Raw genomic sequence first — 14,197 nt, forward strand, 5'->3', positions numbered from 1 at the left:
CCACTGCTGAGGCTCAACAGTTCATCTCCAGCAGGCCTGCCCACTGTGTGGGTGCACTCAGCACTGCACCAACATGTGGTGTTCAGTTTTCATTGTTAGATGTGTCCTCATTAAGAGCCGCAGCACTAAAAAACAAAACAAGACAACTGCTACTACTCTGAGTTAATGTGGCATTTGTTTAAGCTAACAATTTTTCTCTTGCCCACTGAATTTCTGACTGATGATTGAACAGGACAAGTATGTATAAAACCTTATAATAAAAAAAGAGCAGAACTCAGAAGCTTTGCATAATGAAGCTGAAGGAACTTTTAGTAAAGTCCATTGTGATTCTTCATGAGTGTTGGGTGCAGTGACTCCAGAGGGTTGTTAAATAAGGACTACAATCATGTCTACTCCAAATGTCCTCATTCAAGCAGGCACTCAAGCCTATAACAGGCCTCCAGAGATGTCCCGTCACAGCTCTTATATCCAACATGTTATATTCAATATCAAGAGGAATTCAAGAGGGAAGCCTATTCAAAATAATTCACACTGCACTTACGTTGACAATGTCAGATGTAATGTTTGGGAGATTATTCTTAAAAATGTACAACTAGTAAAGGAAGGATAAAGTAAACCATTTGAGGTGAGAACTGTTAGTGGCAGCTCAGGGTTTGACCTAAAAAAGAAAACCTTTCCATAAAAACAGGGTAATTTATTTACAACTGGTTTCATTTGTCATTTTTTTCATTCACTGTTGCTCTTGAAAACCATATCTTTATTTCATAACCCACTCAATAGAAAAAGTGAATTATTTTCTAATTATAATTAATATAAATGTGGCTAATGTGATTATTAGGAAGAACCACTTCTTCCTGTGTGTGAACATTTAATTGTATTGTGCTGGATCCATCAGGTCATGAATTACATCATTTCACCTTGTTCATGTTGTGATTACGTGAACAGACCTTGTATCTTTCCAAAAATAATATTTATGTTGGAAAGAGCGTGTCCTCTGTGCTGTAACACAGTCATCTGCTGTTCACCCCTGAATGCTTTAGCTCTTATTCTTACAACTAAGAATCTGTGTCATTCATAAATGTTCCTCTGAGTTCAAACTTGGTCTCTGCTCTGGAATTACAGAAATTCAGAGGTCTCCTGTGTGAGGAGTGAGGAGTCACCAGCTGAGGCAGCAGCTACTCAGATTAATAAAAGATAAGCGTCTGTCTCTATACACACACCATTTATGCACATTTATATCGGCAATAATTATTATTTTAGCTAAACTTTGAAATACGATAGTTGTGGTGAGTTTGACAGACAATGAAGACCAAAACATAGAAATGAGAAATTAAAATGATACTAAATATATCAACTTCACACTGAACAATGTATGGAAATGTTTTATTTTTATACTGATCCCTAAATTCTTTTTTTAATTTTTTTTATTATGTTATTTTTTTATTGTTCACACTTCAATTATCCAGATATTTTATTGCACCTCCACAGATAACCACTCAAAACGATCCCTGTTTACTAATTTAACATTTTTATGAACCAACATCTTACATGAGCTTCCCTCTCTATGTTTCAATATATTGAATATTGTATTGGATACAATGCATGATGGGTAATTGTAATCATGAACAGGTGTGCATGAAGCTGATGGCTGAGGGCTGATGTCGTGCAGAGATGACACTTCACCCTGGGGAGGCCTGCTATTGGCTGATTCGGTGCTTGAGGGAGGACATGACCTTTATTTACGACACTGAGGAATCAGCAGTCAGCAACTACGAACCACAAGCAGACTTTGGTTAAAGTTACTTTCAGCTTCCTTATATAAGGCTATATAAAGATTTTCTTTACTCATACGTCAAAGTACAGACTGGTGTAGATATTACACTGTCATATAAGATACAGGTCAGATCTGAACACTCATGATGCACACAATATGTGTGGAAAAACAATTTATTCATACAATGAAACACACTTGTCATATTGACTTGAGAGAACTTTCTATGATACAAGGCAACAGACAAGTGATAAAAATAACTTTCTGGGCCTCTTAAATATTGTTCTGTAAGTCAGTGTCTCTGGAATAAAGTTTAGGCTTCACAGGTCGAGGATGAAGCGGTCGACTTTCATCATGTAGGCTGGTTTCAGGTAGCGCTGCAGTTCGCTTTTCTTCAACCACACAAAAGAAGAGGTTGGGGCTGCGGGGGGGCCACTGTCTGACAGGACGGCCTTGAAGAAGAACACCTTTGTTCCCACGGAGCCCTCTGTCCGAGCAGCTTTGGGCAGTTTGTACTTGTACACTCCGCAGGGGGCATTGCTGAGGAAAGTCGCCTTGAAACCGGCTGCTGTGGGAAGAGAACAAGCTGTGAGTTCATGCAGCTGGAGGCAAAAGGTGAGTTTAAGTGCAGATGTTCCTAAACTTTATGCAGTTGCACAGAATTTATGAAGCTGCAGTTGTATTTTGCTGTATTCCTCTGGATTCTCAGTGTTTGACTGCTGTAATTAAGTGTTATATTACTCTAATACTGTTCTCGTTCTCTGCCGGGGCAACAACACATTTCTCTCAATTAAGTTTTAATCTAATCTCATGTCATCTAAATCCCAAGGCCCCAGTTGGCTCAACATGCCATGTTAGACGTTCAATCCCCACTCAGTCCAGCTATATTAAAAATGGATCAAGCCCTGCTACTGTAAGACTCTTTAAATAAAACCCTTCACCTAATGGCATACGTTAATGTCAAGTGGAAAGTCTTTATGAGGAGTGATTGATGGAGTTGTCACATTAATAGTTCATGAGCAATGTTGTGAAACAGTTTAAGATATTCACTCACTGGTTTTATTTAAATGCTTAAGAGCTTAAAGGCTTCGTTCCACCACATGCAAAAAAAAAATATGAAGAACCAGCCCGTTTCACAGCTGAGGTTAAATATCTTGTATGAGGGAACACACCAGGGTCACTGGATATAATACTTGTTCCATCCTTTGCCAGCTGTGACCTCTGACCTTTAACTCCCTCCCTATGAGTCGCTTATAATGCAGCTGATTCATGAACTGAAGCCATCAGAGGTTTAAGTGGAGATGACAGGCTGGAAACAACTACTGGAATGTCATTGGTCTAAAAATGCTGTGTATGTAAATGAGTTGCAGGTTGGAGGTTTAAAGATGGTTTGTCCCTCTTGTTGTCGATAATAAAAGATGATTGTGCTTTAATACCACAGAGGTGCTCGAGATAAAATCACATCAAACTTTAATGATCCGTGGGACAGAACTGGGTCATTACTGCTAAAAGAGATTAGGATGTAGATACAGTAAGACTGCAGCAAATGAAGCGTGTTGACAATAACAAAACCTATAACAGCTGATATTTATTGTATGAATAGTACCTGGTATCCTGCTCTAAGCAATGATTTTTGGGCTCACTGAAATACACTATAACCGATTCCCACAAGCTCTCCTTCAATATTCTGTGTTTTGATTACAGTTAATGTTCAATTAAAAAAGGATAGAACCATAAAGTCAAGGTAAGGCAGTTAAGAACAGCGCTGTTGTTTATAAAACATTATTTATCATAAAGCATCAGGTCTCTGTCAGTTCCACTAAATATGATTTTAAGTGGCATTAGTGCATTGATATAATAAATAAGAATATAATGCACTGACATAAACGTGCATCAGTACAGGAAATACTTTCACAGACGTTTTTTACTGTGTTTTACATGGAAAGCTGTGGACGTTGGACAAACTTGTTTTAGGGATAGTGTGATGGCTGATTGCAGCATGTTTTAACAATAACTACAGTTTAACAGTTAAAGGAAGCGGACAGACACTCCTAACCTATTAAATGTGCTCATCTTTGAAACCCTACACCCTTAGTTCATGATGCAGGTGTTCTTTCAAAAATATGAATTCTAAAGCGCACCCTGCCCCCTATTTCTATTTTTGTGAATTATGAACTGTATTTAGACACAAAAGCTCAGTTTGCTGATGTATCATTGACAAATAGACCTTTTATTAAAGCTCCTTTTCATAGGATTCAAACGTGTTTGAGAATCTGGAAAAAGGCTCTATGAGTTAAAAGTACCGTTATGAATATAAATTTAGATACAATCACATAAAAGCTCTGTGCATGGGGGCTTTAAAAACCTGACATCAGCCAGTCACCCACCTCTACAGACCACAGCTAAAGAAAAAAGCTCTCTTCACATTTTTCATTATAAATGAATTCAAAGTCAAATTGAATATATTCCAGAGTTAATAAGTGGTAGGTCTCACAGAAAGCAGTGAAATCTGAAGTTGTTTTCAGGATAAAATGTTCACCGATTGCAGCATGTTTCATTCATAAAAATGAATGAAACATGCTCATGACTCTTTAAGGTAAACCTTAATAATTCTGTGAATACACACGTTATGGATTACCATTTGCTTTACATTATAGAGACAATGTTAGTAATTCAATACAAATAGCTGAAGGATATCAGCCTCTTCGGTTAGATATACTTAATATAATGTTGTGCGTTCACTGCTGTCTCGACACCAGGCTATTGTGTGTGTACATATTCTATAAAATATATAAACATTTTGTTTTTGCCCCCATTTTTCATGTGTTGAAATAAAAGCTCCGAGTTGTTTTCTGTACACACAAGAGGCTTCATTCTCTCAGATTTTGCGCACAAATGGGTTCGTGAGCACTTCTCCTTTGCCAAGATCATCCATCCACCTGACAGGTGTGGCACATCAAGGCGCTGATTACACAGCATGGTTATTGCACAGGTGTGCCTTGGGCTGGTCACAATAAAGGGCAACTTTAAAATGTGCAGTTTTATTTTGAAAAAACATTTATTTGCCACTGAACTATGGATTATGGACGACTTTGGCTACAGATTTTTTTTTTGATTGGGAAGGTTGTGGATCATAAAACGAATCAGTACCTGGTGTGTCCACCATTTGCCTCATGTGGTGCAAAGTTTTTAGCCTCCAGGAATTGTGTACAGATCCTTGCAACACTGGGCCGCACATCATCAAGCTGCAGGATAAGATGATGGCGGCAACCGAACGGCACGACAAGGGGCCTCAGGATCTCGTCACAGTATCTCTGTATATTCAAATTACCATTAATGAAATGCTCCTGTGTTTATTGTTTACTGCCCAGAACATAACCCCACCAACACCATGGGGCACTCGCTGGTATTATCAAACTGCTAACCCACATGACGCTATACACGCTGTCTGCCATCTGCCCGGTGCAGGGAAGACTTGGATTCATCAGTGAAGTGCCAGACGCCATCAAAGCTGAGCATTTGCCCACTCAAGTCGGTTACGATGACAAACTGTAGTCAGGTCTAGACCCAGGTGGAGACGACAATCATGCATATGAGCTTCCCCGAGTCGGTTTCAGGCAGTTTTGCGGAAATTGTTTGGGTGGCCAGTCTCAAAGATGTCAATCTAGCAGGTGAGGAAGTCGGATGGCGTGGTTACATGTGGTCTGCGGTTGTAACCACACGTCACCACGCATTATTGCCAAATTCTCAGGCACAACATTGAAGACAGTTTATGGTTGTGAAATGACCATTCACAGGAAACAGCTCTGGTTTTTCATTTAACATGCCAAATGCACACAAGCTCAAAACGTCCCAACGTGTGTGGCGTTGTGCTGTGTGATAAACCTGCATGTCTTAGAGTGGCCTTTTATTGTGACCAGCCTGAGGCACACCTGTGCAATAAGCTGTGTAATCAGCATCTTGATATATCACACCTGTCAGGTGGATGGATGATCTAAAGGAGAAGTGCTCACTAACACGGATTTAAACACATTTGTGAAGAGAAATCGGCCGTCTGTGTGCGTGGAAAAAGTCTTCTTTCTTTTATTTCAACTCACAAAAGATGGGAATAAAAACTAAAGCAGTGCGTTTATATTTTAGTGCAGTGTATATATCAATGCTAAATGAGCCTGTAATTGAAGGTTAATTGGTCTGTAGGATTTCAAAACTTCTTCTATTTTAGTAATTTACAGTAATTTAATAATAGTATAATCACATAACAATTTATAAAAATGGGGGCTATGTTGTCTATCTCTGAAGTATCTGACATTTCTTCAGGCTGGAAAACCTGACGTTAACTTTTTAGTGCAACATTTTAAATCAAGTTAATGGTAAGTGTCTCTGCATTAAGGAGCTGCACAAAACACTGAAAAAGTTATTTCAGTGTTTTGTTTTTCTGTGATTTGACAGAATGTACAGGAAAACACTGAGCAACTAAAATAAAACCTAGCATAAAATATCAGCAGCTCATTTAAACATGTTCATGTTACCTGGCAGGGAGGCGAGGGCTCTCTCAGCTGTCTGTCGTAGCGTCTCTCCTTCCTGCCACTGAGTCTGAGGCAGCAGCCACAGCTTTGCACTGCCAACCTGCTGCTCAGCCAGAAGAACCAGCGAGTCGGCGAGGCAGCGCTCCACTGAGGTCAAGTCCTTATCCACATCAGCTAAACAGGAGGCAAGAGACAGAACCGTCAGCTGCTTCACAGCAGCGATGTCTCTCTGTGACTGTCGAGCAAAATTTACACCAACTTTTGAAATGTCACAGGGAGTATAAGGCAAATTGGAAAAGCTGCAGCAAATAGTTTTTCTGAATGTCAGAAAAACATTAGAATCCTGCAGAGAGTAAAACAAGTCTCTTCCCTCACTGGTGATCTACTTTAAACACAGCTGTGTGACAGGCCTTCAGATCATCCAATTTTCTTTCGTCTTTGATTAATGATTGAAACAAAACAAAGGATGCATACTTTAATATATCAGCTTTTTCATCATTCACATTCATAATATTTAAGTATATTTCAGAATGTGTATATTCTGGTTCACTTATACTGCACTGGTGAAAGAGTTAATATTTTCATACTGACCTCTGACCCTCGGTGCTGGCTGGAAGTTCCTAAACTTCTGCTCCCAGGAGTCTTCCTTGTCCTGAGCCAACACGATATTCTGGTCCTTGTTGTCGTCTTCATCTTCATCAAAGTTGTAGTCGCCTGCCATCTTGCGACTCATCCTCTCCGCATCCTCCAGCAGCTGCAGCTCGTGATCCGACAGCAAGCTTTTCTCCAACTCCATCTGAAATCAAGTCAGGGCAGGTCTCCATGTCAAACTGCAGGACATTTTTCTCTTGTGGTGGAGAAATATGACTGACATTGAACCCTTATCCCTGCCCATATTCAAGCTCAGCATTTAACTATGACAGTTGATTACAGAGTTTGTCAGCATAGATGGTCTACAACAATATAAAGTGATAATATCACAGAAATATATGGAGAAAATAAGAAGCATGATAATCCTACATTACTCCATCATTAATTTAGTATGACACTTGAAGGCATATGCATATGAGATTTTACTGTAAAGACTTTAATGATAATAAGCATGATAAAACATATCTAATATGTCCCAGTGTGAGACAGTCTCTTATTTGTCTTTTATCACTAATTTAAAACGACAACTAATTTAAACTCTGAAGTGTTTCAGGATATAATTACAACAAAAGGAAGAGGGTAAAAGTGATGTGCTGGAATGACTTCCGCAAATATTCAGAAAAGTGTTTGAATCATATTTCATGAGTTATGAGTTATGGTCAGATTAACCTGCTACAGGGCCCTGGAGAAAAAATTTTGTTGTGCCACTAGTGTCCCCAGTTGTAAACTGTTCTTATATCCCCAAGAAATACACTACTGCTGGACTGATTAGTTGATTAATCAATTAGTGGGTTGCCAGTAAATTTATTGGAAACTATTTTGATATTTGATAAATCACTTCTACCAACTTCTGAAATGGAAATACTGACATCGGTTACTTTCACAGTTTTCTATGACAGTAAACACAACATGTTTGTGTATTTGACTGGTGGTCAGAAAAAAACGACATCTGAATATCGACACCCTCTTAAAATAATGGCCTAAGTCATTTTTTCAGGTTTTTCAGGAAACACAAAAAACTCAACAAAAGAGTCACACTTTTGACATAGGCCATTATACAACCGGGGGTAGAATTGCATGTTCCCCTCAACTGAGGATTCAGGCGATTTTACCAGAGGTGGCCAGCATCATGAGGGGGTGATTTAGGCAAAAAAAACATTTTTGTCAAAACATGACTTAGGCCATTATTTTAGGAAGGTGACGATATGTTAATTGGGCTTCAGCCAGGTAATAATGATTGGTACTTTTCACTTCTGTCTGACATTTTATACACTAAGCAATCAATTGGTTATTGAAGGAAATAACTGAACACGTGTTAGTTGATGCCTTCTTGTACTCTTCTGAATAATATTAACGTCTGTGTAATTAAGACACACAGGGTAGTATTATTCACTGAGGAAAACTCAAGAAATTTGATAAAACACAGCTGTATAACAAATTAACACAATTTAAAGTAAAATTATTAAGGTCTTAACATTCTACACAGGGTAGTTCTCCAAGACCAGGGACACAAGGCAAGAGGGTGGACAACCCGTCATGGTTCATATTCTACTTTAGTGGAGCAAATATCTGACAAATGTGCAAATCGTGTGGGCAAAAATGAGAAGGAGTAACTTTAGGTTTTAGCGGTCTATGACCTTCGTCAGTTGCTTGCTTTGGTAAACCAGAATTGTAAATAAGAGCAAATGCCAGGTTTTCGCAGGTTTTCCTACATGCAATTTCGCCTGTTGGGTCACACATTTCTTTGTATCACCTGGTTGGGAAATGTGAGTATTTTTTTCCTGGAATTTGCTCACCTGTGGTCCACCATAGATAGTAAAGCATTTTGTTTCTGTCTACATGGCTCTCTGCTCCTCTTTCAGCCCAACAAACGCACCTGCTGTATCATCGCACTGAACCGCTGCTCTATCGGAGTGCTGTCCGCTGAGATGACCGGCAGCCTCTGCAGACACACCGCCGCCATCAAAGCCCACGGAGAACTCGCTCTTTCCGTCTCACTTTTGGTCTGCAAAGTCGCCCGACAAACAGAAGTGCCGGAAAACTGACGAAACCCAGTCTTTCCAACCGCTGCCCTGCTAAAACAAGACAGAAATTGTAACATGGGTCGACTGGCCATCCTTCCACACGGTGCAGCCATCTTCTTCTGCTACGTTCAAGGTATGTGCGAAAATCGAGACGCTGGCTATTACTGATGAAAACAGGATGGAAGCGTGATTTTTTAGCCGCATTACTCCTCTCACGACACCAGAATACAAAACAATTAATTATAAATAAAATATTGACGCTAGTGCCTGATAAAATGCGTTCTCTTGTCATTTCTCTGGAGGGTGAAGCAGACTAATTTTTACTTCAAGTGAATGTTCATGGTAATACCATTATTTTGCGAGAGTTTACAGAAGTCCATGAAAGCAGCATTTTCCTATTATTACCCACAATCCTGTGCAGAAAAACGAACAGTCTATTCTGATAAAAGTGGGGTAAGATGAAATGAATATGCCTTTTAAAAACAAAAATACATCATTATACGTACTACAAACATATATTTTAATGTGTATTAATTAAAAACTCACATTTTACGATAAAATTTACAAGTAAAAATAGTATTTGTTATTGTAAGAAATAATGTTATTATGATTTCACCACCCCTGAAAAAATAAACCTTTTACTGGTCTGATCGGGAATTGAAGCACCTTCAATGTCACGTTTGTTGTGTGGAAAGGAGCTCAATGTCTGACCGTTAATAAACGTATCAAACATGTATAAATTCAATTGTATATTAGTTAGTTCTGTGAGTAACGTATGTCGACAGCTGGCTGCAAGTCTAAATGCAAATGGAAGCTCTCTGTAAGTGTTTCATTGACATGTTTTACTAGCAACCTTGTTAGCTAACGGCTAGTTGTGATCAATTCTGACAGTTGTGCAACATGTCTTTAAATGTACATATGTTCAGAGCAGAGGGTAGTTTTTAACTAAAGGAATTGAACGCTGGTTTATGAAGGTGTTGCTAATGAAACTTTGTGTCTATAGATGTGGAAGCAGCGGCCTGCAACGAACATTATGTAGCAGTGCTGCCCGACTTCAGCAGAGCGCAGCATCCGCCACCGACTCTGCGAAAACCTCCAAAGACTTCAGGTCAGATTTCTAGTATTTCCATTTTAATGTTATGTGCAGTTTGCTTAGTTAGTAGATGCACTTCTCGGTGCAGTAGAATACTGCTGATGAGATCATTCTTTTTAACCCTGCAGCCATTTTCCTCCACTGCCGGGTCAGGACAGTTCACTGAGCTGGGGTGGAAAAAAGTTTGATGAGTTACCAATCCTTCACATTAAAGCCACATACAACAAGTAAGTGGAAACTGCGCAAGTGATAATAAACAGGAATATTTGTGCAAATATTTTGGGCATCATCTTCTGCACATTTAGAATTCAGGACACTTTAATCTGCTATTTCAAGAAATTGAACATGAAAATGAAATGTAATGAAAATTGAATAAAACTTCAAATTGAAAGTAAACAGTGAAATCACATTTCTACATTGACCTTGTCTTTAATAAATAATAGTTATTCTTAACTAAACAGGTGAGATAAAAACAAATGGTAGATGTTGGTTAAGGAGTGTAGTACAAGCTGAGTGGGTCAGAACTCAAACCAGAGGAAGCACAGAGGTCTCACAGAGGACAGCCCTCTTATTAGCAGTTATGTGATGCAGTCACATCAGTTGTGGGGAACATAAGGCTTGCTTTGAGAATTCAAAAAATAAACTTGCCAATCAGTTGTGAATCAGTGACCTAGTAAACTGTGCTGTCTTGTATCAGCACACACATCCAGCTGACAGACAGCACGGGACAGTCGATGGTCAGGACATCCTGCGGAACAGAAGGCTTCAAGAACATCAAGAAGTCGACACCCATCGCTGCTCAGACTGCAGGCATCTCTGCTGCAAAGGTAAGTTCTCACATTGACACTCATAACCTAATGTGAGATAGCAGCTTGGAGGGCCAGTGTCTTTCTCAAGGATATTTGGACAACAACCACATAACTGCTGGGGCTTTGTCTTTTGTGTTAAAGGACAGTCTTTAATTGTGAGAACACCTTGTTATATCAGCCCTGCTGTTTCTCTGCTCTGTTTAACAACATGTAGTGTCTGAATATTAAATGTGTGTTGTAAATTAGCAGCCCTCTCTAAGGACTCTGACAGAGTGGAGCAGTCGGTGTTTAAAAGCTCATTTAGTTAATTTAATTTAGTTAGTTAAGGTCATACAGTTTTTTTTCCTTGCAGTAAACACTGGAGAAATTAAGTTTGATTATCAGGCTGCCTTAGTCTTATATATTGTCAAGTGGTGAAAATATTCTGACCTTTAAACTGTTGTTTTCACATGTCATGCTGAAAATGAAAAAGATGGCAAGAAGACATTTAACAAGAACAGTGTCTCTTGTTTTGTTAGTAATTAAAAAATCACTAAAAGTAATGCTGGTTAACCTCAAGCTATTCTACACTACTGACTATAATTTAGGCCTGCAGCAAACAAGTATTTTCATTACCTATTAATCTTTTTATTTTTTCTGTAAATTATTAATTTCTTGGCCTATAAAATGTCATGAAACAATGCTATACACAACTTCTGTGAAAGCCCCATGTGATGTCTGTGCGACCAACAGTCCCCAACCAAAAGATTTTCAGTCCTAAATCTGACTCTGCTGTTTAGAACAGGAGGGTCAGATTGATGATACACATTAATTCATAATGTTTCTTCCTCTGAACAGAAAGCCACAGCGAAGGGAGTCACGTTTGTTCGTGTTGTGGTCAAAGGTCTTGGTCCTGGACGTTTGGTGAGTACAAGGAGTAAATTGGGGGTCTGCATTATCTGCAGAATCTTGAAAGTTGTTGCTGCTTCAACTACAGATTATTTTCGTATAGATTAATCTACAGATTTTATTTTTTCAGTTAATTACTTAGTCTAAAAAATGTAATTAAAGAGAGATTTTCCATTTCTCAATCCAACTTCTTCATAGTGTTTGTTTTGTCTGTCGAACAGTCAAAAACCCTAAAGAGACTCAGTTTATATTTCGCACTCTGTCCTTTCATTGGCAAAATTGGTTATTATGTTTCAAATTTACAGTTAAGCACGTGAAAGTTTAGAAAGTGTAAAAAGGGCCACAGTGGAATCGCAACACAACAGGATGAAAGAAACAGGTTTTGTATCTTGCACTACTGACCCTGTTGTGTGTTTTAACAGTGGTCAGCACAAATAAAGAAATAAGCTTCATATCAGACTTGTTACAACGAGGGTCATTTTAAAGTGTTTATGGAGCCACAAACATTGTGATTTGTTCCGGTTAGTTTTGTTAATGAATACATCAATTTGTCTCTGTTGTGCAGTCTGCAATCAAAGGCTTGACAATGGGAGGCCTGGAGGTGGTATCAATCACGGACGGCACCCCTGTGCCACACAATGGATGCCGCCCGCGTAAAGCCAGAAGGACGTGATCTCCACAAACCAGAATGCACTGCAGTAGGAAGCTGTTGTGTTGTAATATGTTAATAAAGTGTTTTGCTGTGTAACTTTCCTGGCTCTGAGCTGATCTTACACAATTCATTTGTGGGAATAATATGAGATTGTGTTATTAATGAGCAGAGAACAGCTGTGTCAGTCCTCTGCTGTGACTGTTGACACATGAATAAACCTTCAGTCTCACCGCAGGCGTTCAGACTGATGTTTGCAGACAGCACAGAACCAGACTGATGGCTCCGTGTAGGAAGATTAAACAATGCAAGGTTTCACACCAGCAACACTACACAGCTGGTAGCCATGGGGACAGAAACCTTGAATCTGGCTGTGTTAGAGCCTTCCTGAGTGCATGCAACACACACACCTGAAATTAACACATCAAGCCAAGTCAACCTTCTGGTATGAACAAAGTTCTCTTTATATTTTACATTAGACAGCCAAACATCTGTTTAATCAGTACAACAGTGTAAAGCTCTGGGGCAAACACTGGCATTTACAGATGAGTCCAGTATGACAAGTGTTAAAATGGGAACATTAGATAGGAGACAAACATGCACCAAACTGCTTTCTGCATTTCAGACAGACAACACAACCCTCTGACTGGTCAGTCATCAACACAACCGATTTCTCTTTATGTAGTATATTATTCTGGACATCCATTATGACCATTTCTCTTAATACTTTAAACTTTATGATATACAGTATGTTATATTTATACTTATACGACCATAGCTCTCTCCACTTTTTTAACCTTTGAAATCCAAGTAACCTGATACATTCAATATTCCTGTTATCAATCATTTCAAACCTGTACAGAAACCCTGTGACCCTACGTTTAGTGCAAATGTTTGGGACCATTTCACTTTTACCATGCAAGTATTAAAGAAATAAATCACCACAGCTGAAATGACTAACAGGTCATGTGATGAGTCCAGCACAGCAGTGGTTTTTGCAGTGAACAGTGTGTGCTCTCCACAAACCACTGGACTCTTGGATATGAAGCATTTTGCGATGATAAAAGACAGAGAGCTGCTGAGCTCTGTCTAAAGTGCGTGAACTTAAAGGGACAAGCTTTGGTTGAACTAATGAATTATTTTCAACTTATTTATGACGCCTTATTCATACAGTAGTGATATGAACTGGACACAATTTTTGGAAATGATAAATTGCATCATTAGACTAGACTTCCAGTCTAATGTAGGTTAGTGTTAAAGAGGTGAATCACATCAAGCCAAAGCAGGGCACCACTGTGCGAGAGAATTGTTGGTTCTACAGTATAGAGGTAAGAGCCAAAGCACCATGGTGACAGCCCTGAAACTGACTGAATCCAGATTGTACTGACACATAGACGGATAATAGGTCACTGCACTCTCACATGCAAATATTTTGTTTCTTATTAATGCCTTTTTACAAACATACAAGCACACACATCAAGAAAAAATTGCCCTTTATAAGCAACATCTGACTCCCTTTCGCAGCTGGTTTCATTGTACAAGCAAAGGCAGCAGTTGCGCAGCAGCCATGTTGTAAAATGTACAGAATTGCACTGTTATCCTACTGTTAAGACTGGCTCCTGTCAAATCTCAAGAGCAAGAGCTCATTAATTTTAACTGTACACTGAACATATGGATTCATACCCAAGTCAAAGTAAAACAAGTACAACTAGAATCACTGCCTCTCGAGTGTATGCCTCCAGCAACCAGGCAAGACGAGGATAAATATGATGTCACAGTGAAGTTG

General features: G+C 39.1%; 2 protein-coding genes across 3 annotated transcripts; one reads left to right on the forward strand and one right to left on the reverse strand.

The window, feature by feature from the left end:
- Positions 1-1,366: 1,366 nt before the first annotated feature.
- mrpl46 (mitochondrial ribosomal protein L46) lies at positions 1,367-9,117 on the reverse strand. Of its 2 annotated transcripts, none has more exons than XM_056384210.1 (4): positions 8,825-9,117; positions 6,889-7,093; positions 6,301-6,471; positions 1,367-2,339 (listed from the first exon to the last, which is right to left on the reverse strand). In XM_056384210.1, the coding sequence occupies exons 1-4, from the start codon at positions 9,083-9,085 to the stop codon at positions 2,092-2,094; spliced, it is 885 nt and encodes a 294-aa protein (XP_056240185.1). In that variant the 5' UTR covers positions 9,086-9,117; the 3' UTR covers positions 1,367-2,091. The 2 variants fall into 2 exon arrangements, with proteins under 2 accessions (XP_056240185.1, XP_056240194.1); XM_056384219.1 differs by having other exon boundaries at positions 1,367-2,336; positions 8,825-9,099.
- Positions 9,118-9,612: 495 nt separating this feature from the next.
- Positions 9,613-12,510, forward strand: mrps11 (mitochondrial ribosomal protein S11). The gene is made up of 6 exons (XM_056384255.1): positions 9,613-9,792; positions 9,976-10,080; positions 10,194-10,292; positions 10,763-10,892; positions 11,712-11,777; positions 12,328-12,510. Exons 1-6 carry the CDS (start codon positions 9,704-9,706, stop codon positions 12,433-12,435), a joined length of 597 nt encoding a protein of 198 aa, XP_056240230.1. The 5' UTR covers positions 9,613-9,703; the 3' UTR covers positions 12,436-12,510.
- Positions 12,511-14,197: the final 1,687 nt, after the last annotated feature.

The sequence above is a fragment of the Seriola aureovittata genome, chromosome 1, assembly GCF_021018895.1.
Source record: "Seriola aureovittata isolate HTS-2021-v1 ecotype China chromosome 1, ASM2101889v1, whole genome shotgun sequence".
Classification (NCBI taxonomy): Eukaryota; Metazoa; Chordata; class Actinopteri; order Carangiformes; family Carangidae; genus Seriola; species Seriola aureovittata.

Excerpts from the sequence above, each read along its gene's own strand:
- mrpl46 (XM_056384210.1), bottom strand. The coding sequence starts at position 9,085 with ATGGCTGCACCGTGTGGAAGGATGGCCAGTCGACCCATGTTACAATTT. Across the intron at positions 6,472-6,888 it reads GCCAGCACCGAGGGTCAGAG|CTGATGTGGATAAGGACTTG; the intron begins GTCAGTATGAAA and ends CCTCCTGTTTAG. Across the intron at positions 2,340-6,300 it reads AGCCCTCGCCTCCCTGCCAG|CAGCCGGTTTCAAGGCGACT; the intron begins GTAACATGAACA and ends CTCTTCCCACAG.
- mrps11 (XM_056384255.1), top strand. The coding sequence starts at position 9,704 with ATGTATAAATTCAATTGTATATTAGTTAGTTCTGTGAGTAACGTATGT. Across the intron at positions 9,793-9,975 it reads AATGCAAATGGAAGCTCTCT|ATGTGGAAGCAGCGGCCTGC; the intron begins GTAAGTGTTTCA and ends TTGTGTCTATAG. Across the intron at positions 10,893-11,711 it reads CAGGCATCTCTGCTGCAAAG|AAAGCCACAGCGAAGGGAGT; the intron begins GTAAGTTCTCAC and ends TCCTCTGAACAG.